This window comes from Megalops cyprinoides, chromosome 11, assembly GCF_013368585.1.
Source record: "Megalops cyprinoides isolate fMegCyp1 chromosome 11, fMegCyp1.pri, whole genome shotgun sequence".
Lineage (NCBI taxonomy): Eukaryota > Metazoa > Chordata > Actinopteri > Elopiformes > Megalopidae > Megalops > Megalops cyprinoides.
The window spans coordinates 18,077,464-18,102,851 of record NC_050593.1 but is presented as its reverse complement, the minus strand read 5'-3'; the positions used below and the strand labels follow the sequence as shown (position 1 = coordinate 18,102,851).

The 25,388-nt window shown below is 41.1% G+C and overlaps 1 protein-coding gene across 2 annotated transcripts; it reads left to right on the top strand.

The window, feature by feature from the left end:
• The first annotated feature begins 7,788 nt into the window (after positions 1 to 7,788).
• On the top strand, positions 7,789 to 10,130 carry LOC118786087 (terminal nucleotidyltransferase 5C). Of its 2 annotated transcripts, none has more exons than XM_036541124.1 (2): positions 7,789 to 7,877; positions 8,849 to 10,130. In XM_036541124.1, the coding sequence occupies exons 1-2, from the start codon at positions 7,810 to 7,812 to the stop codon at positions 10,023 to 10,025; spliced, it is 1,245 nt and encodes a 414-aa protein (XP_036397017.1). In that variant the 5' UTR covers positions 7,789 to 7,809; the 3' UTR covers positions 10,026 to 10,130. The 2 variants fall into 2 exon arrangements, with proteins under 2 accessions (XP_036397017.1, XP_036397018.1); XM_036541125.1 differs by having other exon boundaries at positions 7,789 to 7,881.
• Positions 10,131 to 25,388: the final 15,258 nt, after the last annotated feature.

The window sequence follows — 25,388 nt, the reverse complement described above, 5'->3', positions numbered from 1 at the left end:
CTCGATTTCAATAGAGGCGTCGCCCTTGTTTCGCCGAAGATCCCGCCTGTTCCCGGGATAGAGCCCAGCGACCAATCGCGGAGACCAGGAAACCCGGCGGGCCACAGCCAATAGCCTCGGACCACACCACTATCGGCTCAAGAGGGCTTAAAGGAAGGTTGCCAGCAGGATAGCCTTTTTCCTACCTTTGCTCTACATTCAGCGCAAACACAGCGCCTTCTAGCTTCAGCGAAACTGGCGTGCAGTCTCCATGAATGAAGCCCAACTAATTCAACATGAATTCATTTTAGGTTCGATTCTAATCAATTTTGTACTTTGTTGAAGGGGGACACATGTGCAGTGGTTAATAACTGAACAGAAATGGACCTGCCTACTTCTAATTCTTTCTTACACAAAGTATTTCTAGTGGATTACAAGCATGTCCTACACAAACTGCCAAAAGGTTCTGCTATACAATCCAATTTCCCTTCATTTGCATATTTGCATAATTAGCTCTTCAGGACAACCACGGGTGCTTAAGTGGTACTTCTTTACCAGCATAACTGGTTGTCAAAATGAATTGATCGCAAGCGTGAATCATAGAATGAATTCACCAATAACTGTATCAGTCATGTGAATTGAATTACAACTTAATTGCTGAACAGTATTTTTACCAGTTTTACAAGTAGGATGGTTGAGATTGTTTGTAAGCGGGACAGTACGCCTACATGCGGTTTGTCCTTTTGCCAAAATTGGTGGCATAGCAACTACTCCAACAATATCTCAGCAGATGGCGCTATTTCTCTGTTAAGGAATGACAGCATGCGGTGAGACAAGGCCGTGTGATCAAACTAGCTGATTAGTTTGTCACGTTGTCAATATGATTTCATTTTGATAAAAATACTTCACTGTTTTATATGTAATCAGAGCCTTAATTAGACCAAACCTACTGTAACATCCAAACAACCGTCTGAAATCATTTAACAACATCCAACCTTCAGTTGTTTTCCATAAAACAGGTTTCCACAAAGCAGGTTACAGCTAATATAATTTATCAGTGTAAATAAACACCTTAGAATAGCTTTGGTAATGGTATAACACAAGTGTGATGTTTTTATGCAGTGCATTGACTTGTGGCTATGCTCTGCTACTAACTGTGTGTTTCAACAGAAAAAAATCCGATGCAAATTCATTACATGGACTTCAGGTACAGGCGTTGCTGCTCAAAGTTCAGCGACTGCGCGCATTCTAGCGGTATTTACCAACTACAGGCATTCGCCTAGTCAGGCATTCTTCCTTGAGAGTCGATAAATGGCCTAGGTACTCTAGATAGCGCATATCGAATTAATGGCTTTTTCTTTGATTACTTCTGCATTCGAGTAAACCAATTCCAGATGCATTGTTTGGCCAATATTGTAGAGAAAAGGATCTAGTATGCAATTTCAGGTGCGATACTTTATTGGACGGAGAATGTTGATGTCCTTAATTTCGAAGGAAGACGCGGCAAAACTGTAATCAAAACCAATCAAATTCTTTCCTTACATTGTTTTTAATTATGAAATGTTTTAATTGTTGCAGCCATGACTGTCCTGGATCACAACACCACAGTCGCATATCGGTCGTTTCATGGTAAATGGAACCGACTTTGGCTTTAGGTTCATGATGCCCACAGACGGAGCAGGCACGTTCACAAGTCAGCCCAGGAGCAGCATACTGTTGGACACGTCAAGCATGCTGCACATACTGTCCTAGTTATTGAGTTTCTGCCCATAGAAATAATCGTTTCAGTATTTAAAATGCAAGCCTTACTAGTTATCAATGGTTGCCAGATGACTGACCTCTACCAGCTTTTCTTTAGAGAGGAGTTTTGTTTCTTTCTACATTAGGCCTACATTACATTTTTTGTCATTTAGCAGACACACTTATCCAGAACGACTTACAATTTTACCAATTTATACAGCTGGACTGGAAATTGTAACATTTGAGTCATTTGAAACTGAATACTCCTACTACGTCTCTTGCATAAGTAATCTGTCAAAATCTACTTATTTTAAAAAGCTTTTCACCTTACTTCTTTACTTTCTTTTTTTTTTTTTTACTTTTCTTTCACTTCTTTCATCCTTTTAGAGAACAACACAAAAATCCTGACATATTATTGTAAACTGTAAGACTTTTTACTTCTAATTCTGTGTTTTTCCAGTCATTGTTTCATGCAACATCCATCAAGTGGAGGAAAAATCAGAAACACACTGTTTGTTATGACCTATCCAGCCACAACCAGTACTTGAATTATCCTGTAGATGGAAGCAGTGAGCTGGAGTAGAGTCCAACAGACACAGGATGTAAGGCAAGAGTCTGGCTGTAATCCATTGCAGGGCACACAACAATTAACCTCAATATCATCTGTCTGGACTGTAGAAAAGAAGTGGCATTCCAGGAAAGACCCATGTGGTCATGAGGAGACTGTGAGAGCCCCACAGAGAGAGTTAGTTTCAAACCCTACACCCTAACATGACAATGCCCGCAGCACCCGAGCCACAACCTTTGCCTTCTCATGACGACGATGAGGATGATCATTATAGATTATATAATTCCTCATAAAGTCTAAAAACATTGCTAAAAGCCGAAAACCACGGAAGAGATTGATGCAACTCATATCATAGAAGAGGATCAGCAGTTGGAGAAAGACACGTGTTTATTTAGACATGTTTATAATTCTGAGTGCCTCATATTTTTTGCAGATACACATTCACTAACAGATGTTGTGTTCATCATCACTGATTGATTCTCTGGGGCATCTGGGTCGGTCATCTCCTTTGATTTCTGTTTACATTATTAGTCATCACGATGTGTCACTGCTGTTGTAGCTGGGCCTCCACTCTTCAATGGAATCAGTATGTGCAAATTAACCCAATAAAAGGGACAAGAGAACAGATATGATCTCCGGTGTTAATGAGGTGAACTTAACAATGGAAACTATGAGGGATAGTTCCGGGCTCAGCAATGAACTCTGTCTCTATCAATAACAGCCATCATCGTTCAGGGTAGAATTAATCTTGTCATGACTTTTTGTTTAGTTTTTTTTTTTTTTTTTTTGCTGACCACTCTCTTTGAAGCTTTTCCTGCACTATCTTCAATATTACACTGAGATGTTGTTGATTAGAGGGCTTGGCTGGCTTTTCAAATCATTTGAGAGAGGATTCCTTGCACGGGTCTGCGGTTTTCTCCATGTGGCAGTTGGTGATCACCTGGCTGTGCATCTGATAGGGTGGTTGCGCACACCTGTCCTAATTTTCCAGGAGAATACACCTCCAGCACATGTCTCTGCAGTTCGCTCATATGGTTAAATCATATGGTTCATCAGATTGTAATCACCTGGGTCTGCCAAAAAGGAAGGGAATAGTTGAATGAATATACTGGAAATTACCTGCTCGTTTTTGACAATTTTACAGTCTTAATTTCATTAAAACTAGCAATGTCTAGTTCAGTCAGCTGTAGAAAAAAGAGAATATTGCCCACCTGAACTAAGGACAGAGGCATGAGTGACAGCTTCTTTTAGCTCTACGTCATGTATACGTCAAGTGCATGTGTAAGCACTGTGTGCGCATCTGCAGGAAGATCAGATCCTGGCGTCATTCGAACATCCACTGTAAATCAATAAAATCTTTAAGCTGCCCGTAACGCCAGAGGAAGGATAGAGTTTATTAAAATGCCATTAAGTGAGTCATGCCGTAAAATCGATTTCCATGGACCTTCACAAACGTAGTGGAGTGTTTAATGTGTTAATGGTCACTGCCTAACTATCTATGACACAAACACTGAGTCACCAGTGTCTGGCATGGGGCCAGGACAATCCAGGTGGCAGTTCTGCTGCACCGCACAGCATTAACTCAAACCTCCTGGCTGCTGGAACACACTGTTCAACAAAAAAGAATGTACATAAATGAATCCCTCAAGTCTATATGAGAACAACCAACTTAGCTGGTGTAGTTTTATAAAAATATTTAATATGGGTTTTAAGACAATCCCACACTCACCTGGTTGTCTCATGTTGCATAAAAACTCATCATCATTCGCCTCCCTGTTTTATCTGGTTTTCTGCCGCCATCTTCCCTCCTGTTTCCCAGCCGATGGTCAGATGTAGTTGCTATATAGGCCAGGTGAAATTGGTCATTGTCACTGGCCATGACCATACATAGTTTTGTGTATTACCATTTGGATAGGTTTCCCAATAAGTTTTAAAGGGCACCTTAGGACTATTTATGTAGCTATTATTTAGCATGTAGCTATTTATTAGCATATTATCAGCATTTAGCATATTTAGCATTTAGCACTCACACAAAGAATGAGACATTTTCAAAGTATACGAAGAAAAGACTTTTAAACCTATGGGTCCCCTCAGGACTAAAAGACATAAACACTTAAATGTTTTCAGTAAAGGAAGACCAATACAACACGGTATATATATCTCACATGGTCACTTTAATAATTGGATAGTAAATGCTGATGATTCTGTGTGCTTTTGCTGTGTATAAACAGAGAACGTGCAGGAGTTGAATCCATATTGTTAACATTTACATTGTTTGCAGACCCATGTAAATGTTGATGACTGCTACATTTACAAGAGGACAACACTTTCAAATATTTTCAAAAATACAGGAACATGTGGATGTTTCCTACTGGCTTCACACAAAGATCTGTGGTGTACTGGACCAATGCAGACTTCATGAAATAGTAACATTTATGGGAAGAATATTGTATGTATGGTTGATTGTGTATATGAAGGGATTCCCATCAAATATAACATTTCATTAAAAAATATTTACTGAATACTGTGTCATGTTGTTCTGTGATACCTACATAAGGGGACCTGTAGATTTAACACACATGAACAGCTAAGCTGTCTTTTAATTGTTGGTGACTACTCATATCGGAAAATTACTTTAAAAATGCCTTCCTGTTTTATCTTTCACCTAATGTAAACTTAACTTCCTCTGTACTGGGGAAATATAGAAAGTACAGAATGATGTCATCACTATCTGACTATGCATATTTTCTCACCAGAAAAAAGTTCTCAAATGTGCTCATTGATTTGCACCTGGAAAAGTGATAACCCCCCACACCTTCCTCTCTCTCTTTCTCACGTACTGGAACACCGGAAGAAACCCATACACCCACAGTAATGGCAATTTCTTTATTGTATGCAGGTAACAGGGAACATCTTGTCATGACTATACACATGAGTTATGCCCCATTTATCTTCTTTTATGACCAAGTAAGGCATACTGGGGTATCTGACTAGCTGGCAGGCATTGGTAATACTGTGTGTGTGTGTGTGTGTGTGAGAGAGAGAGAGAGAGAGAGAGAGAGAGAGAGAGAGAGAAATTTATCATAATAAACACAGCTTGTGCTTAAATTTAGGCTCCCCTTATACGTGTGAAAAACACGGGTGCAAAATGGCCTGTAGAAACTAAGCAAAAATACTCCACATAAGTTTTATTTCATGCTGTAAAGGTCTAAAATGACGGAACCTATTAATTTACTTTTTATTTAATTATATGATAAAACACAAGCAAAAGGGCCTCTCTTAGTTTATGTTCTTTCGGTTGTGTTCCCTAGTATAGTTACATGTGAGAGCTTTGATCTCAAAATGCGTATATATAGAGTGAGGAAGTGACAAACATAAGACTACTTGTTTAGTTTACAATATGCTATACTTCTTTTGTTGGTGATACTTCCACCCTGAAGTGCAGCCTGGCAATTCATCTTTCTCATTTCTGACACTCATCACAAGCATTTGATTCAAGATTAAGGTGAGCAACAGTCCTCTGCTCTGACAGGAAGCATTAGAAGCGTGCACGCAGGCGTAGCTTTCGGCTCAGAGTGCAAAGGTGATCGCAGTGCAGAGCAAGAGAATAGCAGACCTCAGGGGGGAATTCCCAGGTTTCAGAAATGCAGCTTTGGCACGGATCAGTTGATTCATCTGGTGAGGGAAACACTGACGTCCTTCTTCGTATTCTGGCCCCCAGCGGGTTGCCCCCTCACCCACCTTGTTTCCCTGCGTAATGATTCAAACCCACACACTTCTCTTTCAGCTTCTTTTTTCTGCCTAAATTCAATGTATTTCCCCCCCCCCCCACCTTCCCTCACAGTATCCCTTCTGTATGGGCCTATCTTTAATGAAAATGAGAAGAAAAAAAAAACAGTATAACTGAAAACATTTGCTCTGCCTAAAAACACCAAAATGCCACTTTGACCACAGAGAGTGATACAGGCAAAATTAAGTGGAAATCACATTACATATTTAATCCATCTTGGAAAACCCACAAACAGTTTGGTAATGTTTGTGTACTTTCATTCCGTTCTTCAGTGGTATTTTCTAGATTGCAAATTTGCTTAAACTGAATTTTGAGTGAAACTCAGGACACCAAATTTATGCTGTATCTTGATTGTATGAAACTTTCAGTCAAAAGTGAGAAGTTTTTTTGGTCAATACAGCTGTGATTTTTAAAACTGGTAAAGATTAACAATTGGTCAGTATTATGAAAGATGTACCTTAACATGCTACAGCACTATAAGCCATGTCTTATTAGCTCTGTATATTGCTGTAGAAGACATTGTTTATTCTAAAAGAATTAGAGGAGGTGGCTGACAAATATGTATAAAAGCGGACAGTGGATATTGATTGATTGATTGGACTAATCAGGTAAAGCTTTTGTCAACAACTTATATTAGATCAAAATCAGTTGAGTCAATAAACAAGTTAAATATCACTGTGAGCTCATGTACAGCTGTGTGCCCTCTGGGTCATCCCCTTATGTCTGTCCATTATAGCACAGACACTCTTTTTGTAGTATTCTGCATGTTTCTAGATGTGCATTTGGGGAGAGATGCTTTGCATGTAAGTTATAAAAATATGATATATATATATATATATATATATATATATATATATATATATATATATATATATATATATATTAGGCTGTTAAGATGTGACGTGTTACATTTGTCATTTAACAGACACTCCATCCGGTACAAAGGTCCTCCTCAGTCTACTCATGCTAGTACTTGTTCCAAAGTGCTAGTACAAAGTGCATTTTTGTCATCAGTTTAAAGCATTTCAGCTCTGGATACTGAAACTAACTGTTGAATTTTTACCTACTGCCAGCTCAATCATACCCAAAAGGAGTGGGCGAGGGACTGAAGCTAAACTAGTTTTCAAAGTGACTCAACAGTTCCTAAAGAATGACCTGCTAAAACGACTACTCCCACACGGTCCAAATACAATTATAAAATGTACTATTTTTAAATCATATAAACCCACTTCATTTAAATATTTGAATTCAATATAAATAGACATATTTGGCTTTTCTCTTCAAATAGCGGTGATGTTGTTTCTGACGTAGGTCCCAAAAATCTTGAGCATTTGTAAGATCAATGGCTGTCGCAGGCATGCCGCCATATGCAGCTTTTAAATCTTGCAACGCTTCTGGTTACCTGGCAACTCAAAAACCTTTTCGACCAATCATGAATTCCGTTTAGCGTATTAATACTACAAGTCAAAGAATGTCTACATTGCACAAAGATTGCCGACGAAAATGAGTATACTTTGTATTTATTTATTTAATTTATTGAAAGTAAGCTATTTTAAATCTTTACTGCATGCTTATATGTAGTGCTGATATGGCATACAAAAAATGGAAATAATTATAGGGAAAGTAGTGCGGCATCGTAGAAGTCAGGTGTTCTTCGGCCTATAAGACGGCGTTCGCTTCTAGTATTTTCACAATACAGTCGGTAGTGTAGTTACGTGCAGCGTGGAAGTAGATGCCAGTGCCAGACTGCAGTCATTGTATTCTGTTAATTGAATGCCTTGAGAGGAAACAGTTTGATCAGTAGGTAGCTATAACTTTTATGTACTTGTTTCGTCTTCTCACTGTTTTATCTATGATGATTTAGCTAGCTAGCTTGCTGTCTTTGGTTAGCCAACTAGCTAGCTAGCGAAGTTAATAAAACCTTCATGTTTGAAGTCATGCAGTAGTGCAGTCATGTCAGAATTTTTTGGATCGTAGTTTCCAAATGTATGTGGGTATTTATTTGTAAGCTGTATCTTTTGGAAGCATAGCATTCGCTAACATAATCTAACGCTAGCAAACATAAGTGTGGCTATTAGCGACCCTGCTGACTTTAGCGAATTTGGCTAGATCATGATAACTAGCTGGAAAGTTAACAAACTTAACTAATGTCTAGCTAGATAGCTACGTTTTAGTTTGCGCTTACTCGTATTGCTTTACAATTTCAATACAGATATTTTTGTGTTTGGGTTTCATGGTTGAGTCCAGTTTAAAGCATGATTGGTGCTGGAGGTTTTGTAATGCGATGTGTTGGATGTGTTCTCAAAGTTTTCCAGCTGGCTAGCTTGCTAAAATGACTTGAATGTGTTTTTTTGTCCACATTGTTCTGGTATTGTGGAGATGTGAAAGCGTGCTTGCCGTTCTGGAACCACGGGGAGGCATTACTAGCTAACGTAGCTAGTTAGTTTTTGTTTTTTAACTATTGGGTTTTATCCACATCATGTGCAACTGGTGTCACAACGCATGTGTTGATCCTCAATCAATTGAGAATATTTAGCTGACATTAGTATTCAATCGTGCGCGTGTTCCTCGCCGGAGTGACAGTACTGCCGTCAGTATGGCCAGTCTAGCTGGCTAATTGTGCATTCAGACCTGAGGCGATTGTACTTTGGTATCAAAGCGATGCGACTGTTAGGTCTTTGCAATGAGCACTACTTGTTGATTCTTCTTCTCCGTGTCCGTTGTCATTCTAACTGCGTTGTTATCACCCCCTCCCCTTATTTTGTTTAAAGAACCCTAGAAGATAACATGGCAGAAGCTACAGGCAGTAGGGCGTGTGAGTCCTGCAGTGTACTGAGCTGGGATCAGGTGAGCCGCCTGAATGAGGTCTTGACCAAACCCGTGCCGGTGCATGGACGGGGCAACTTTCCCACCCTGGAGGTGCGACTGAAGGACATTGTGCAGATGGTCTGGAGCCGCCTGGAGCAGCGAGGAATAAAAGTTAAGGACGTGCGTTTGAATGGCTCCACCGCAAGCCACGTGCTGGTGCAGGACAACGGCTGGAGCTACAAGGACCTGGACGTCATTTTCAGGGTTGACCTGCCGCAAGAGGCTGAGTTTCAGCTCATCAAGGACGTGGTCCTGGGCACCCTGTTGGACTTTCTGCCGGAAGGGGTGAACAAGGAGAAGATCACCCCCGTGACTCTGAAAGAGGCATACGTGCAGAAACTGGTGAAAGTCTACACCGACCTGGACAGGTGGAGCCTGATCTCCCTGTCCAACAACAACGGCCGCAACGTGGAGCTGAAGTTCGTGGACTCCATCCGCCGGCAGTTCGAGTTCAGCGTGGACTCCTTCCAGATAATCTTGGACACTCTGCTCTCTTACTACGAAGTGTCGGAGAACCCCATGTCCGAGCACTTCCACCCCACCGTGGTCGGGGAGAGCGTTTACGGCGACTTTGGCGCGGCGCTGGACCACCTCAAGAACAAGCTGATCGCCACCAAGCGGCCCGAGGAGATCCGCGGAGGGGGCCTGCTGAAGTACTGCAACCTCCTGGTGAGGGACTTCAAGCCCACAGACGAGGAGGAGTTCAAGACCCTAGAGCGGTACATGTGCTCCCGCTTCTTCATCGACTTCCCAGACATTGGGGAGCAGCAGAGGAAGCTGGAGTCCTACCTCCAGAGCCACTTCATCGGAGAGGAGAAAAGCAAGTACGACTACCTCATGATCCTGCGCCGGGTCGTCAATGAGAGTACGGTGTGCCTCATGGGACACGAGAGGCGGCAGACACTCAACCTCATCTCCCTGATGGCCTTCAGGGTGCTAGCGGAGCAGAATGCCATTCCAGACGCCTCCAGTGTCACCTGTTACTACCAGCCGGCCCCCTATGTCAGAGACCTGAATTTCAGTAACTACTATGTGGCATCGTGCAACCAGTCTATTCCAACATGGCTGCCGTGTAACTGATGGACTGACCTGAAAGGACACTGACTCAATAAAAGGGCAGAGAATCACAAATCTGGTATGTTACTCTGTAGATATAAATGAAATGTTTAAGAAAAGTTTTTTTTTTTTTTTTTTTTGGTTTCCTTTTCCCTTCTCATTCCTTATCTACAGAGGTGACAAGATTTTTGAACCCAAGGTGACCTTTTTAGTGTTTTCTTTTTTCCCCCCGTTTCTTACACATAACTTGTCAATGTAAAAGGTATTTTCCCCCTAATCTGACTGTCAATAATTTAATGTCCAGATTAAAGAAAAGTATCTTTTGCCCAAAAAAGAAAATGTACATAAAGTTGTCTTCAAAAAGGAAAAGATGGATAAGGGGAAAGTAATAGAGATGGCTCATGTGTGTACAAAAAAAAAAAAAAAAAGTTGGAAGAAAAATTACGAAATTTTGAAATGAGGAAAAAAATATATAGGGAGGTATTTAAATGAGGCAAATTTCACATTTGTTTGTATTCCACAGGTGTTTGAAATGCCATGTTTGTTGGCTGGACGTTGGCGTTACATATATAGCCTATATTTTGAATTAATTTTAGTTTCATAAGGTGACTTAACCTACCTCCCTATCCAGCCCCAAATGGGAGAAATGGGAAAGAAACAAGCTGCTTATCTTTAAAGAAAAAAAAAAAAAAAACGAAGGTGGAAATATCACACAAGTACGCTCCGGCTGCCAGGCTGTTAGTGTTGTGAGTTTGTGGGGTGGGATTTGTGTAAATGTATTGCACTCTGAATGTAAAGTTCACTGCATTTAGCCTTTAACATGTATGAAGGATGTGATCCTCTGCTGGACTGGATTGTAGGAGAGTCCGTCTACTACCTTCCCTTAAAAGGATCTGTGAGTGCCCCCTTGGAGTTGCTCACCAGCCTTTGTGCTGCCGTGTGCTGAAATGTGAAAGGCCAGCCAATGGCAAGGCAATCTATAATTATCTTTAGAAGTAGTCAAGTTTGGGGCGGGGGGGTTAGAGTTGGCGCATTGACCACCATCTGTGTGCGAGGCTAACTTTTTCCCCTCTTGGTTGCTGTGTATGCAGGGAGGAAGGTTCCCTTCATTGCAGCGGAGCCTAGTTTGCAAATTTGTGGAAATGTAAAATTGCCTGTAAATGGATTCTCTTTCCAATTTGGACGAATGCCATGGAGTTATGCAAAAGCGCAGTCTAGTTCTGCATAGTCAGTAAGTTTCCTTAACGAGACTTAAATTCCATGGATTGTGAAATTGACCAGCTGGCACAGGCAGGGTTTGGTGTGCCCTGGCTGCCCCTGTGTAAAGCACCATCCCTGCCAAACTTCATGACCCCGACACATTTTGCTTCGCATACCTGGGGTGTTTCTCTACAAAATCACGTCACTTCATCCTTTTAATGTGTTGAATTCGGAGCTCGAAATCAATCTCCAGCTATTTGAGCATTAATTCGGGGTGCTTTCTTGTTTGATGCACCAGCGTTTCACCAATAAATGGACTGCCAGGTGAACGCTCATCACATCCGACCAGAAGCTTGCCCTTTGTGCAGAGAAACGCCCAGGGTTCCCTTTAACTCCTCAGTGAACTGCTGACTGTCCTCCATGGTGCACGTTTCCTAACTCGGGGGTGGTTCAGCTTGTACAAACCTGCTGCATGCAAGATAACCCGTGTCTCCCCTTATCTTCGCTGCACATGGGGAGCGACTGGCCTTTTTAAACGCGTTCGTTTGTGGCGGATGGGGTCACTGTAGTCCCTCTGCTTCGGTCGGGCATGCCCCTGGGTCAGCTTGCCCAGTGGGTTTGTAGGGTTTGCGGGTTGGTGTTTTTTGTTTTTCCTTTGAAGGGATGTTGGGAAATTTAGAGTGTTGACCAAAGTCTGTGTCCCAGTGATGATGCAAAAAAAAGTGCCTTATTCTTTTACGCTGGATGTTTTTGGGAGAGTAGATAAGGATTTTTTTTTTTTTTAGTCTGTACGTGGACTTTTTTTTTTCTTTTCCCACACCCTCTTGCAGTCCCTGTCTGTCAGGAATGACATATTTAGGAAGAAAGGTTTGGGGGAACAAAGGGACTCTTTTTTTGCATTAAGTTAAATTAGAAATGGTAACGTTCACATAACAGGATTGAGTGACTTTGAATATGGATCTGGTTCAGGCAGACTTGTATCATGTATATAGAAGCATTTCATTTGTCCCATCATCACCAGCAAGCTTTTCCTGACCCACAGGAAGCTCCTCATTACAGCGGCTGTTTCTGTCCCGTTTCGTGTCTTTCTTAATCGTATCGCTAACCTCTGATACGTTTTTTGGATATATTAAGTGCCGCTTTAATTGCTGCTTCGTTTCTTCTACTTTTTTTTTTTCATAAAGCCAAAGTCTCAAAATGCAAAAGACGAGGCAGTAATAATACCCTGAAGTGGAGTGATGAAAAGAGCCAGATTTCGTTCATGCACTTTAAAGCCCTGTGCAGCTCCAAACCCAGAGAGCTGAGAATGTAGACGCTGTTGAATAAGCGAGATTAGAGAGTGGGGGCTGAAGGGGAACATCTCAGGGAGATTTTTTTGTGTTTAATGGGGGGCGATTGCCCACTTAATCTTTTGGGATTAGCTACTGTACTTACAGTGAATGAATTTTTAACATTGTGGTTGGATTTATCCCCCCCACCTCTAGATTAGTGACTGTACTGTCCCCTTTCTCTTCTGTAATGTTTACTGTGACCAGACTAGTTTCTGTCACAGAAAGACTTACTGTAGGATAGGGTAAAAGCCTAAAGCAGTCCAGATCCTCTGAAATGGAAAGCCTGCTCTAGTCTCTGGGAAGGGGATTTCTTTCCTGCGTTTGCACAGTAATGGGAATGGCAAGTTTTTATCTTGTCACGATGCACTTACGCCGATGATGCTTGGCCGTCTATCACTTCCTTCTGTATGGGTTCTATATATGTTTCGACAAGGAAGTCTTGTGTTAGTGATTTCTTGCTTAAATTATTTTAAGTTTGCATAAAGAACTGAAAAGGGCATGCTGTTCACTCTGTCCGATGTCTTGGATGTCTTACCTGCTTGTTACCTGAAATGTGGGAATTCCATATGAAATCCTTAGCGTGATTTTTTTTTTTGCCGTCTCCCCCTTCACTGTTTAATAAGTGTGCTTTTCCTTTTGCCTGCCTCACTTTTCCACTTTGCGTCGGAGCGTCAGAGGAACGTGGCTCAGCTGGTTGCTGATGCCAGGGGTGGGGTGAGGTGGGGGGGTGCGGTTAGAGTTATTGACATGCTTTATTAATGTGCAGGTTTTACATGTGGGTTGTGTTGGAAATCTGAAGGTTTTTTTTCTCCCTATTAAGATATTTGGAGTCAGAAGCAGACTGTGTGTTTGTGTTATGCGCACATGTGTGGGGTTGCGTTTGTGCATTCAAATTTGAGTGCAAGAGAAAAAGAAATTGAGGGATATGAAGTCCTCACAATTCCATGAAAGATTTAACGCAAAGCAATGCCTGCATCAGCTTCACTATACATATATTTCGTTTTTTAGCACTTTTCCACTCACTTTAGTTTTCCCTGGAGGGAAATGTACATCAGGACATATATGAACAGAGAGAATAAATGAATAAAGTATTTGAACCCAGTTCCTTGTGTCAGTGGTATTTCTTTCTTTTAAGCTGTGGTGAAAAGCATATTGATAGGTTGAATGCCACCCACAACAGCTACACTTTGTTACATGTGCTGCTTTGTTAGATCACGTTTGGGCTCCTTGTGAGGCTGGTCAGATGCTCTTTGAATCCTTACCATCTTCACAAATTGTAATAACAATAAATGAGCATTACTTTATCCTCAGTGTTGATGTGAGTATGTAATGTAAGAGAAATCGGGCATTACCAATAAGCATATCAATGTGTTATGTAATGTCCACACAGACCTCCAAAAACATGTTACATAAGAAAGCTTCAAAGCGACTCTCACCTTAGAATCCAGTTGTTTTGGGGGACTTGTAGTGCTTCTGTCACCCTTCTGAGTATGATTAAAAAAAAAAAAATGACATGGCTAAACTTGGCTTGTATTATGTTGAATGTGATGCAGGATCCAGGTTTTTTCTCTCCCCTATCTGTAAACGGGAAGGATGCGGTGTTCACAGTTGAACTTTCACCCGTTTTGTAAAGGGGTTAGGGGTCCACGTGCGTAGTCCTTCCGCTCTGAAAAACGCACGGTGGGGAACCCCCCACACACCATCTGGTCCTTTAGTCAGGCCATTCTGCCTCGGTCTTTGACAGGGTTGCCAGTTTCTAGGAAGGACATTAAAAATAAAACCTGACCTGAGCACACTGACCCTGTCACGCTGAGCAGCGGCGTCCTGTTCTAAAGATATCCATCCCATACTTCTTTGTTTGGTAGTGGATACGTTGGCATACATGGGCCTGTGAGTTGTAGGAGGAGGGTGTCGTTTTAGGTGTAGTTTTCAACACGTGCCCCCCCCCTGTGTGGAGTTTTAACTGGGTCTGTAGCCCTGCAACATAGAACAGACCAGAGTTCAGCTGCTCACATACTGCATTTTACCTTATGTGAAACCGCTGTCAAGAGAATGACGGAGCTTTATGCGTGTGTGTGCGTGCGTGTGTGCACATGGGTGCTCAGTTCATTCAGACACTATTACTCACTCTCTCATCCCAGTCAGTTTCCACTGACTTAAACCACAACCGTAAACCTCGTGTTCTTCAGACGTCAGGCTGATAAACTGCCTATTAATAAAACCAAAAGATCACTGAAAGGAATTTCATTTGTGTGCTCTGACTGACGCAGCAACGCACCCATATGGGCTCCTTCTATGATTTCTCAATGGCTTTTTCCACTCCACTTTCCTCACTCCAAGGATGTGAGAACAACACAGGTGTTAAGCTGATCTACCTGCCCTCTTCAGCTTGTGGGAACAGTGCTGCTGTGGAAGACACAACTTTATTTTGGGCTTATGGTTAGAGATGTGGAAAGCATGGCCTTGATCAAATGGCAGTTCTGTTTTAATGCCATAGAACTAAAGGCAGCTAAACATTCTCTTACTGTAACATGGAGCTTTTTTGTGGAGGATAGGAGAAATTGGACCTGCAAGACAATGTTTTACTCTCTATTATTCCCAATGTCAGCATTTTAATGGCACAATATGTTTAATTTCCAACCCTCCCATGTTCTGTACTTCCAGGCTTTTCTTGCATAAATAAATAGGTTTTGTACTCCATTGGTAGCGTGGGAGAGGAACATTGTGATATGTAAAGAGTAACAATGTGTACAGGCATCAATAGTCTGTATTGGTATGATTTCTATGCCATCTGATTAACACTTAGATATAAAATGTTATATTCATAAAATTGCATTACAAAAATCTTTAATTACATGCATATATTTGCATGTTTTGTGTTTTGGTTTCAAAAAAGTTGAACAAAACCTTCAAGTTATTTTTTATTGCTAAATCTTTGTAAGTCAACCATCACAGCATGGCTTTGAATGCCATTCTCCAACTGATTTGAAATGTGTTCTGTTTTGTCAGGTTTCAGGAAATTATGTAGATTTGATGAAGACCAAAGAGTAAAGGAACTTTAAACTCCATTAGCACATATATATTAATGCCAAGCAATAGTGTGTTGTCTGATTAGTGGAGTCCTGTCTAATCATTGAGGTCTGGAAAATTTCTTTTGATTCTCGTATTTTAATGAGAGAATCCTGAAACTGATGTGTTGACTTGAAGAGAGAGAGACTAATTGCATCATATACTTCTGTGTGCTCTTTGCCCCCTGCTTTGGGGGAAAAGATTACACAAATGGTCTCTCAGTCTTAATTTAGTCTGAAAGATCCAATTTACAGAGAACAGCAGCAGGCTTTTTGCCTGTGTGTTTGTGTGAATATTTTCTGTGTCTGTCTGTACATATGTAAATTTGTGTATGTCTGTGTGTCAGGGCCTTTTCTCAGTTTTACTTTACATGTGTATTTTGTGTATGCCTATGACATTACATATCATCCTGTGTGATTCTACATGTGTACTTGTACAAGTGTGTGTGCGCATGCCTTAGCGCATGTTAACCCTATGTGATTGTGTCTGCCTGTGTTATTGTATGTGAGTGCGTTTTCTGTCAATTGTTTGTTTTATCCTCATGTTATTGTACATATGTACTTTGTGTGTGTGCATGCTTCGGTGAGTTTTATCTCAGCGTGATGGCACATGTATGTACTGTGTGTGCATGCATCATTGAGTTCCATCCTGGTGTAATTGTACATGTGTATTTTTAGTATGCCTATGCTGGTGCATTTTTTCTCTGATAATATGTATGTACTTTGTGTGTACGTGTGAGTGTGTTTTCTCCTTGCCTGATTGCGCATATGTGCTCTGTGGGTGCATGTGTTTGTGAAGGTGAGTGCCCAACTGTGCAACAGCCTCTGTGCTTCCCTTTGGCCTTATAGTATCAAGACTCTAGCAAGAGAAGAAACCTAAGACCAGGAACCTGAAGGCCCTGGTTCAGTGGGAAAAAAAGTTTTGTGAACACTTAAATTCACAGGAATGATGTGGCTTCACACCTCTCAGATCAGCTAGCCACGAGGCAGAAATGATCATAATGGAACAAGCCCCCTCGTATGACCCACTGTTTGACTGAGGGGGGCACAATGAATGATTTCTGGAATACTGCTGATAGAAATGTACAGGGAGAGACAAAAGAAACACAGCACACAGCAGAATGCTCACAGGCAGGCAGGCAGGGGAAGAGAAACAGCCCTACTGTTACACCAGCACAATGACCGGGTCAGCGGGAAGAGTTTAACTCCTCTCTAGCCACTGCCTCCGGTTATTGCTGCTTCAAAGACACAAACACACACACCAGGGTGTGATCAGGAACTCATGTTTTGGCAGACTGTCCCCGCACACAGATGTTCAGATCATACAGTTTAAAATGTGCATGCGTTTTTTTTTTTTCTGAGTCTCACAAAGAATATTAATATCAGATGACTTCCTATTTGCATAACACCAACAGCTAAAATGTTGGTAGACATGGTATCCTGTTTATTTCAATCTGGGGACAAATTTAAACTACATTAGTCTGTGACAATGATGTTATTATACTTACAATATGCATAAGAGAGATGGCTTAAGAGGAAGAGCAGGTATTAAACCTCAGTTTAAAAAGTATAGACCCATATGCTTATGTCTGTCATTATATCAGCTGTGACTTTGCTAAGCAAGTCCTGTTTGACAAGTCAGCGTTTTTGATAGATAGCAAGTTTTTTTTATCACCTTCTGCTCCACAGATATGGTGGAGAGTGAGAGCACCATAGTTCACATAGTTCAGGAATGCCTTGTCATGTATGCACAGTAATATACAAGCACATCACATTATGTTGATTCGTGATTGTTCATATAGACACATTGATACATTGTTTCCTTTTGGTATTAATCCAAAGGCTCAAATACCAGGAACACTTATATGCTCTGTAGCTAATTAAGGGTTATGTAGTGCAGCTATGTAGTTCAACAGATTGTGTTCAATAATATATGGCATCATGATAAAGAGCCCTAATCAGGTCTGCTTTAATCATTTCAGTCAGTGACAGGCTGAGTGTTAGAGTTTGATGTATATGCCGAATGGATATACAAACCATATGCAGAATATAGTTTCTCTGTTAGCTGTCCAAAGGGGGTTATTGCACTTGACCCAAAGCTTTTGAGTCCTGACCAGAGTGAAAAGATATGTCTTCAGCTGTGACCTGCGCAACTTACACTCTGACGGGCAGAACCTTCAGCCATGACCTGGGGAACCATCATCCAAGATGACTGAACTCTGTGTGGTGATGTGTATGTGTTGTGTGAATACTGTATGCAGCTCTCACCACAGGGCTAGCTACAAGAACTTTATACCCATATGTTTTACAGCCACTGGAAGGACGTTCCGATCACTCTGATTAAAGAGCTTTGGCACTCACTGGGGATGACGGCGACCTCTAATTCAGGTATAAAGCTGAACAATACACCGCAGTCCCTTTAGCTTGAAGAAACTTAGCAGGAGTGATAGCCATGTGAGAACAACAGCTTAAACAAACTATCTTTCTTTTCCAGGAAATAGGCAAGCTGTGCAAACAGCAGCCGCTTACCCTGAAACACTGTCTCTGAAGGACTGCCATTTATAGGACTCTAAAGTGCCGAGAACTGGGCGAGGGGTGTGGTGGTGGGGGGTGGGGGTGTGTGTGTGTGTGTGTGGGGGGGGGGGGGGGGGGGGCGGCGGCAGATGTTCCTGTGGCTGAAACAGAGAGAGTGCTGCTGCATCCTCCTTGCCAGCCAGCTAAAACATTTCCCAGAAACACTCATTTTACCCCTTCCTCTCACCCCCTGACTCAAAAAGCTTTTTCATCAATGCAATGTTGCCACCAGCCCTCAGGTCCCTTGTCCTTGGGAACATGTGTGAGGGGACATTCAGACGGCTGCATAGGATTCGTGAAGCTCTAGGGCCGCACTCCAGGGGCTCCTTGTGTTCCATAATATTCCGATCAAAAAACTCAATTATCAAAACAATGCTTTCATGTCTACAAAATATCTCCTGCGGCAGTGTGTGTGTGTGCGGAATTTGACTTATGAGACAGATTTTACCAAATCCAAGTGAAGGTGGTGATGATGATGCTAGAGAAAAATGATAACCAAACTGAGAATGCAAAAATTCCACACACTTTGAAGTTGTTACATAAAGCATAATCTCCTATGTGGATGTGTGATGTAAATCATTTTAACAGGGGTCATTAACAACTAATACGTTATTGTTAGCCACATGTTATGTGGTGGTTAGTCTACTGGAATGGTCTATAAAGTATAGATTTGTGTATGCTTTATATGTCATCCTGAACACAGGGATCTGCCAGGCAAATAAATGAACAAACAAATGTACACCTCGCATCTGTTGCTTTCATTGTGTATAGCGAGACATCAAGGTCCTGGACTTCTCTAGTACCCCCAAGTGGACAAAGCTATTCACTGCACATCAATTCATCTTCCCCCTTCTGAGAACTCCTACTTGTTAGGTACTTCTCAGGAAAAGGCTAGCAGCAGGTGTTCTGTTACGTATGTTGGAGGATGCTTTTTGTACATTAGCAATAAAAAGTGTCTTTTCCCTGGGCTCAGTGAGTTTTTATTCCTCTGTTTCACTGTTGCCCCAGTGCCATCCTACCTCTTCCAGCCTTTTTAAATGGAACTTTTTTAAATACAGTATTTATATTTAGATATGATCAATACAAACAAAATCACAGGTGTGCTCTTGGTCCTTACCTGCATGCCTTCCTACTTACAACTGCACAAGTGCAGAACGAATTTCCACCTACAAATCCAGGCCTGATCCTCCACATACTTCTAAGTTCTAGTGCTTCCACTAATAATTATTATTTCAGCATTCTGTCATTCATTTATGATGTTGGATTTTACTAGTGAAACTAGTAAAGGTAAAGCACCTTGCTCAAAACAAAGCAGTAGTTTCCTACCTGGGATTCAAACCACAACTCACAGGTCCAGAGTCCATTTCGGCAACCATAAAACCATATGATGCAATTTGATAATTTCTTGGTAGCTGGTTACTGACAAGTGTCACATAACCTTACAAAAACATGGCAGTAGCATTGAGTGGAGATTATGCTTTAGCTAGGTAGACACTGTTTCATTTGCCCAAACATTACAAATCAATTACATTGTATTGGGCCAGCACTACTACAGAACATTGATACATGGAGATATCAGTGTTATTTTTTTTTTAGATTTTGGGGAAAGATGCTGTTGATTTCAACAATATTGCAAAGCCATACCAGGTATTAGGAGGATCCATGCTGATCCCTCTTGGTTTCCAAGATGTGAGCCATCCAGTTGTCCTGCCACTGTTGGTCACCAGCCTCTACTGAACAGAACAAATGCAGTCCAGGTGTCCATTCACTATGGTGCTGTAAAAGCTAATCCGTGCTTCACACATACTCACCCATGAATGATGGATTTTTTCATCTTGGAGCTGCAAATGTCACACAAGAAATGACCTCTCATTTTCCTTGTTCCTCAACCTTGCCTTAATCCGTCCATGATTAATAAAAAGATAATAGGGAGAAGAGGAACTTTGGATAGCACCTATGTTTTGATGTGGCGCGTAATTGGAAGTGCAGGTACTGCAGGCAGGGAACACTGAATGGTTTTAATCAGAGGGAGCTTCATTTACAGGTTACTAGAAGACGAAGAGGTTTCCTTGGAAAATCCAGGTGAAGTGGGGTAGAAAAAAAGGATTCTGCACAAACACCTGCTGCTGTCTGTCCATTTTCCATCCACCTCCTCTGACATGAGAGGCAACAGAAAATGGTGAAAAAGAGTAGCATCCTGTGTCTGGGTGCTGTTGATGCCAGTAGAGCTGTGTTTATGGACCAGGACAGTGTCTGGGTGCTATCTTTGCTGGTAGAATTGTGTTTGTGGTCCAGGATAGATTTTGGGTGCTGTCTTTGCCAGTAGAGCTGTGACTGTGGACCAGGATAGTATCTGGCTGCTGTCTATGCCAGCAGAGCTGTGTTTATGGACCGGGGTAGTATCTGAGTGCTGTCTATGCCAGCAGAGCTGTGTCTGTGGACCGGGACAGAGTGTCTGGATGCTGTCATTGGCAGTAGAATATTTGGGAACTGCGACAGATTGGGTGCTGCTGTTTACAGTAGAGCTGTGCTTGTGGACTGGGAGTGGTGGTACACTGGCTGTAATGTAAACTACTTCTGCAAAGCTGTACAACACTACAGCATCCACGCCTTTTAAAACAGAACAAAAACACATGGTCTTTGGTCAGAAACTGGGTATTGCATTGTACATTAAAATGACAGCTGCTGGATAACTTCTGTAAGAATCACAGGCCTTAGTCATTCATTGTCTATATTTTTCCTTGCATGACTGTCTTCTGTGGAATTTGTTGGCAAAATGTATTGAGTAAATGATGTCTTCAATAAAACAGCAATCTGCTGTTTGTATGATAATCTAATGCACATGAGATGTGTTTATTCAGCTCCCATAAAATTCAATATGTTTTGTGATAGTTCTGTTCAAGGAGACAGAGGAGAGTCAACGCAGGGTGAAAATTCTTTTGTAAGAACAAAAACTAATATGCCTTTCAATAAAATATAAAAATTGGCTAAAGAATTGTTTCATTTCTTCTCTCTGGACTAATACAGATAGATCTGAGAATGTTTACGTATAACAAAGCATGCTGTTCAAACAAAAATCCATACCCATTAGGCCTATTCTATATACTAATCACAGTACTGCAAAACCTTCAAAGACGTAAGAAGTTTACTGTAATATTTCCCGGGGCAACAATAAGTGTCTTAGCTTTATTCCACTCTGGCTCCACCTCAAAAAAGCCACGAATCCATCATCTGCTGTTAGCTGTCCTTTTCACTATATGGTGTTTTTACTGGCCATCTTTCTCACACAGTAGTATCCATGAGGATATCCATCTTTAGAGCGGATATAATAGTGCACACATCTATGTTTGATGTGCTTTGGTCCCCATAATTTAGAAAAGTCATACCATGCATATGTTCTAGTAAGTGGCAAAACACAGGTCCAATGCTGTGCAACAAATATACCACATATACTCCTGCAACATCAGTACAAAATCCTAATAGCATTGTGTGGCTTAGATTTAAGACATTTTCATTATCATAGGATCCTCAGGTTGATTTTAAGCAGACACTGTGAGCAAGCTTCATGTATGTGTGTATAAGCTAAAATGCAGTCCTGCCCAACTGGCTTCAGATCCCATGGAAATGGGCTTTGTCAGCTGGTAGTATGGGGAAAGGATAAATAGGAAACCCGTACTTTCCTGTCCCATTTACTGTAACTCAGCTGTTCGCCATGTGACTTGTGTATTTTTTTTTTGTCCAAATGGAGACATAGGCAAGAGTGACCTCTGCTGCTTTGAAACCATCTTCTTCATACTATGTATTGAGACATGGAGTATCCTGTGCTCTGTATGGCGTTGCATCTCTCCCATAGCAAGCAGGTCTTGGAGGCCAGGGATGATGATGCGTCCCAGATGTTCTGGGGGGGGTTGAGGCTGGGGGCTCAACACAATCAAATCATACCCCCCCCCCCCCTTCCAGCCTACAGACACAACGAAATCGGCCAACACAAATAACCTGCTTCCAAACTCCCACTTCACTCCCTGCTCTCTCAGCTTAAAGGACATCTGAGGACAATGTGTTTCATTATACAGTAACAGGACCAGTGATGCATCCAAACACTACAAAGGAGACGCAGAGCACATCCCTCCCTCTCCTGCCTTTGAAGCATGATGCGCATAGAAACCTGTTCTGACTTTACATTCAACGCTCACTTCTGCTTTCAGATACGGCAAACAAGAGATTAAAAATACCTACAAATCTCATCCTTAATATGTTAAGTTCCCTCTTCTTTCTTTCAGATTCCTTATTGTGACACAAGAGAGAAGGACATAACTCATCAGGGTGCCTCTGTCCATCAATCTAGGGTCAGAAAAACCAACCCTAATCTTAACACAGACTATTTTGTGGAAAAGGTTGAAACTGATCAAGGGTCAGTGCTTAGAGGACACACAGCTGAAGGAACAATTGAGATTTCAGGGTGTTAAAGTGGCACAGCGATGCTCTAGTAGTAGCAAAAAAAAAAAACTGACACAAAAGCTGGAATGTCTTTTTTTTTTGCTATTTTCTCCTTTTTGTCAAGTCTTCCCTCTTCATCTAAAGGAAAAATATCTTTGTTGATATATTGTTGGAAAGAGGCAAATACCCTAATTTGTATTTTGTCTCTCTTATTTTGACATTTTCTTTGCTATTTGCTGGCAGGATTGTTAGTAGTTGAGAAAAACAGAATGTCTAATTTAAGGCCATAATCTGTGTTTTGTGGTCATTTGTAAGACTATACTGTTTTATATATTTAATACCACATTTATTCCTTAACAAGAATTATGAGAATGACATGAGCATACTCACATAAGTAAATGTGACTAAAATAACAGGTATAAGTAAAACAGGATATATCCAAAATTAAGAATGTTGTTATATAATAGCTCACTTCAGTGTCACAAGTGTTTTTTTTTTTTTTTCAAAGTAGCTTTTGTGGGTTTTCATAGTGGTTTTGTAATCCATTCAAAATTTAAGGAGCCTTTAAAACCAAAGGCATTTTCCTCCAATTCTTTGTGAATGCTTGGAACTTCGGATCAGACACTGTCAGGTATTCTGTGAGAGCATAAACAGAAATACTCAATTAACAACGCTTAACTTGGAGCACAAACATACATTTGTAAAGCAAATGAAATCGGCAGTGGCGGTGTAGCATAGTGGTTAAGGAGCAAGACTTGTAACTGAAAGGTTGCCAGTTTGATTCCCTGCTGGGGCACTGCTGTTGTACCCTTGGGTGAGGTAATTAACTCACAATTGTCTCAGTAAATATCCAGCTATAAAGGGATATCTGGGGCTGTTTTTCAGGTTTTGGGCTAGGCCCCTTAGTTCCAGTGAAGGGTAACATTAATGCTACAGCATACAAAGACATTAGACAATTTGCTTTGTGGCAACAGTTTGGGGAAGGCCCTTTCCTGTTCCAGCATGGCTGTGCCCCTGTGCACACAGTAACGTCTGTAAAGACATGGTTTGACGAGTTTGGTGTGGAGGAACTCCAGTGGCCTGCACGGAGCCCTGACCTCAACCCCATTGAACACCTTTGGGATGATCTTGTGGAAAGCCTTCCCAGAAGAGTGGAGGCTGTTATAGCTGCAAGGGGGGGGGGGGGGGGGGGCAACTGTATATTAATGTGCATAGTTTTGGAATGGGATGTCCAATAAGCTCATATAGGTGTCTACATACTTTTGGCCATATAGTGTATATCCACATTTTCATCTCCTTTAAATGAGATTCTTCCAAATGAGAACTAGACATGTGCAAGGCAACATGTGTATCTTCATGTTAGTAAATGTAAATGACTAAAAAAAAGATGACATTTCATTTCAGATTTTGACCCCCCTGACCCCCAATCATGTCTCCATTTTTTTTTTTTGCGCACATGGATGTAGTTTAAACATGAAACGCTAGTGTTACATGGTCACTGATTATACACACAGATCAACTTTAATAAACTCAGATCTTTATTTTCACTTATCCACTTTCTAATCATATACATCAAGTCTCAGCTTGTTCCAATTCTCAGACAATTCCAATCTTTTATACCAATAAACCTGGTGTATTGCCACTAGTGAAAATACAGCTGAGTACAAATATACGCAATAATGGTAATGTACAATGCATGATAATTGACTGACTCCCTCATTCACCAGCCTTTCTTAAACCATAAGGTGTACCTCAGAAAAGGAAAGTCTTAGACAGTAAAGATAAACCAAGAAACACTGCATCTTGGTTAGAATTCACATATAAGCTACTAGAGATTTCCACACACCCAGAATGACAAAATCTCAATGCACTGTGTACCAACATGTACATTTGACACAAAGTGTTGATTCCTGTTTGAGGTTCAGTCCTTCCTTGTATGACACAAAAAAGACAGAGAGGAATGTGCAGGCTCTCATCCAGGACAGCATAATCATTGGTGTCGATCGTTTTGCACAGGCACCTGTACATGTGATCACAAGAACTAGATTTTAACACTTTCAGTGAAGCTCCGATTAAACATGTTCCTTTGATAAAAACTAACCATTGCCATGAAAGAAGCAGAACCTGGTTTGTGACTTACACATTTAAAGTTCAGGCAGCAAATTTACATCATTTCCCCTGTTTTTGGTGTACATCTTCATAGAACAACAAAAAAAGATCTTCACATTCACATTGTATATATCTGATTTTTGTGTTCATTCATCTGAGTGCTGTGAACAATCCGTGAGCATGCACAACTTCACAGCTCACTTTCAATTGCCGTGTTCCCACTGTCGATGAGCCTCCGTTCACTATAAAACATAAATATCAATAAATAATTTTAAAAAGGAAGAGCCAAGTAATAATGTCCCTTCGGGGATGTTGCTGAAAGAACAAAGTGATGTTGAAAAATGATGCTGAATACGAAGGAGTGCAATGAATGAAGCTGATGATGTATTCAAACAGGCACAAGGAAACACTTTCCATAGAGAAATGATCAATTAGTCTTCACAAGCTGTGAGCAGCATTATTCATGACCCATTAGGGTTAATTACTTCTTTAGCTCTGGAACAATGTTACATGACATAACTCAATGTGCTTCTGGGTGCTATTACATAGTGCTCATGGAAATGTTATATAAGCTATATGCAACCCACTTCGTGCGCTGTGCTACCTACAGTACAACAGTGATTAAGCAGAGACATACAGATAACTCTTCACGTGGACTTTGGCTGGAT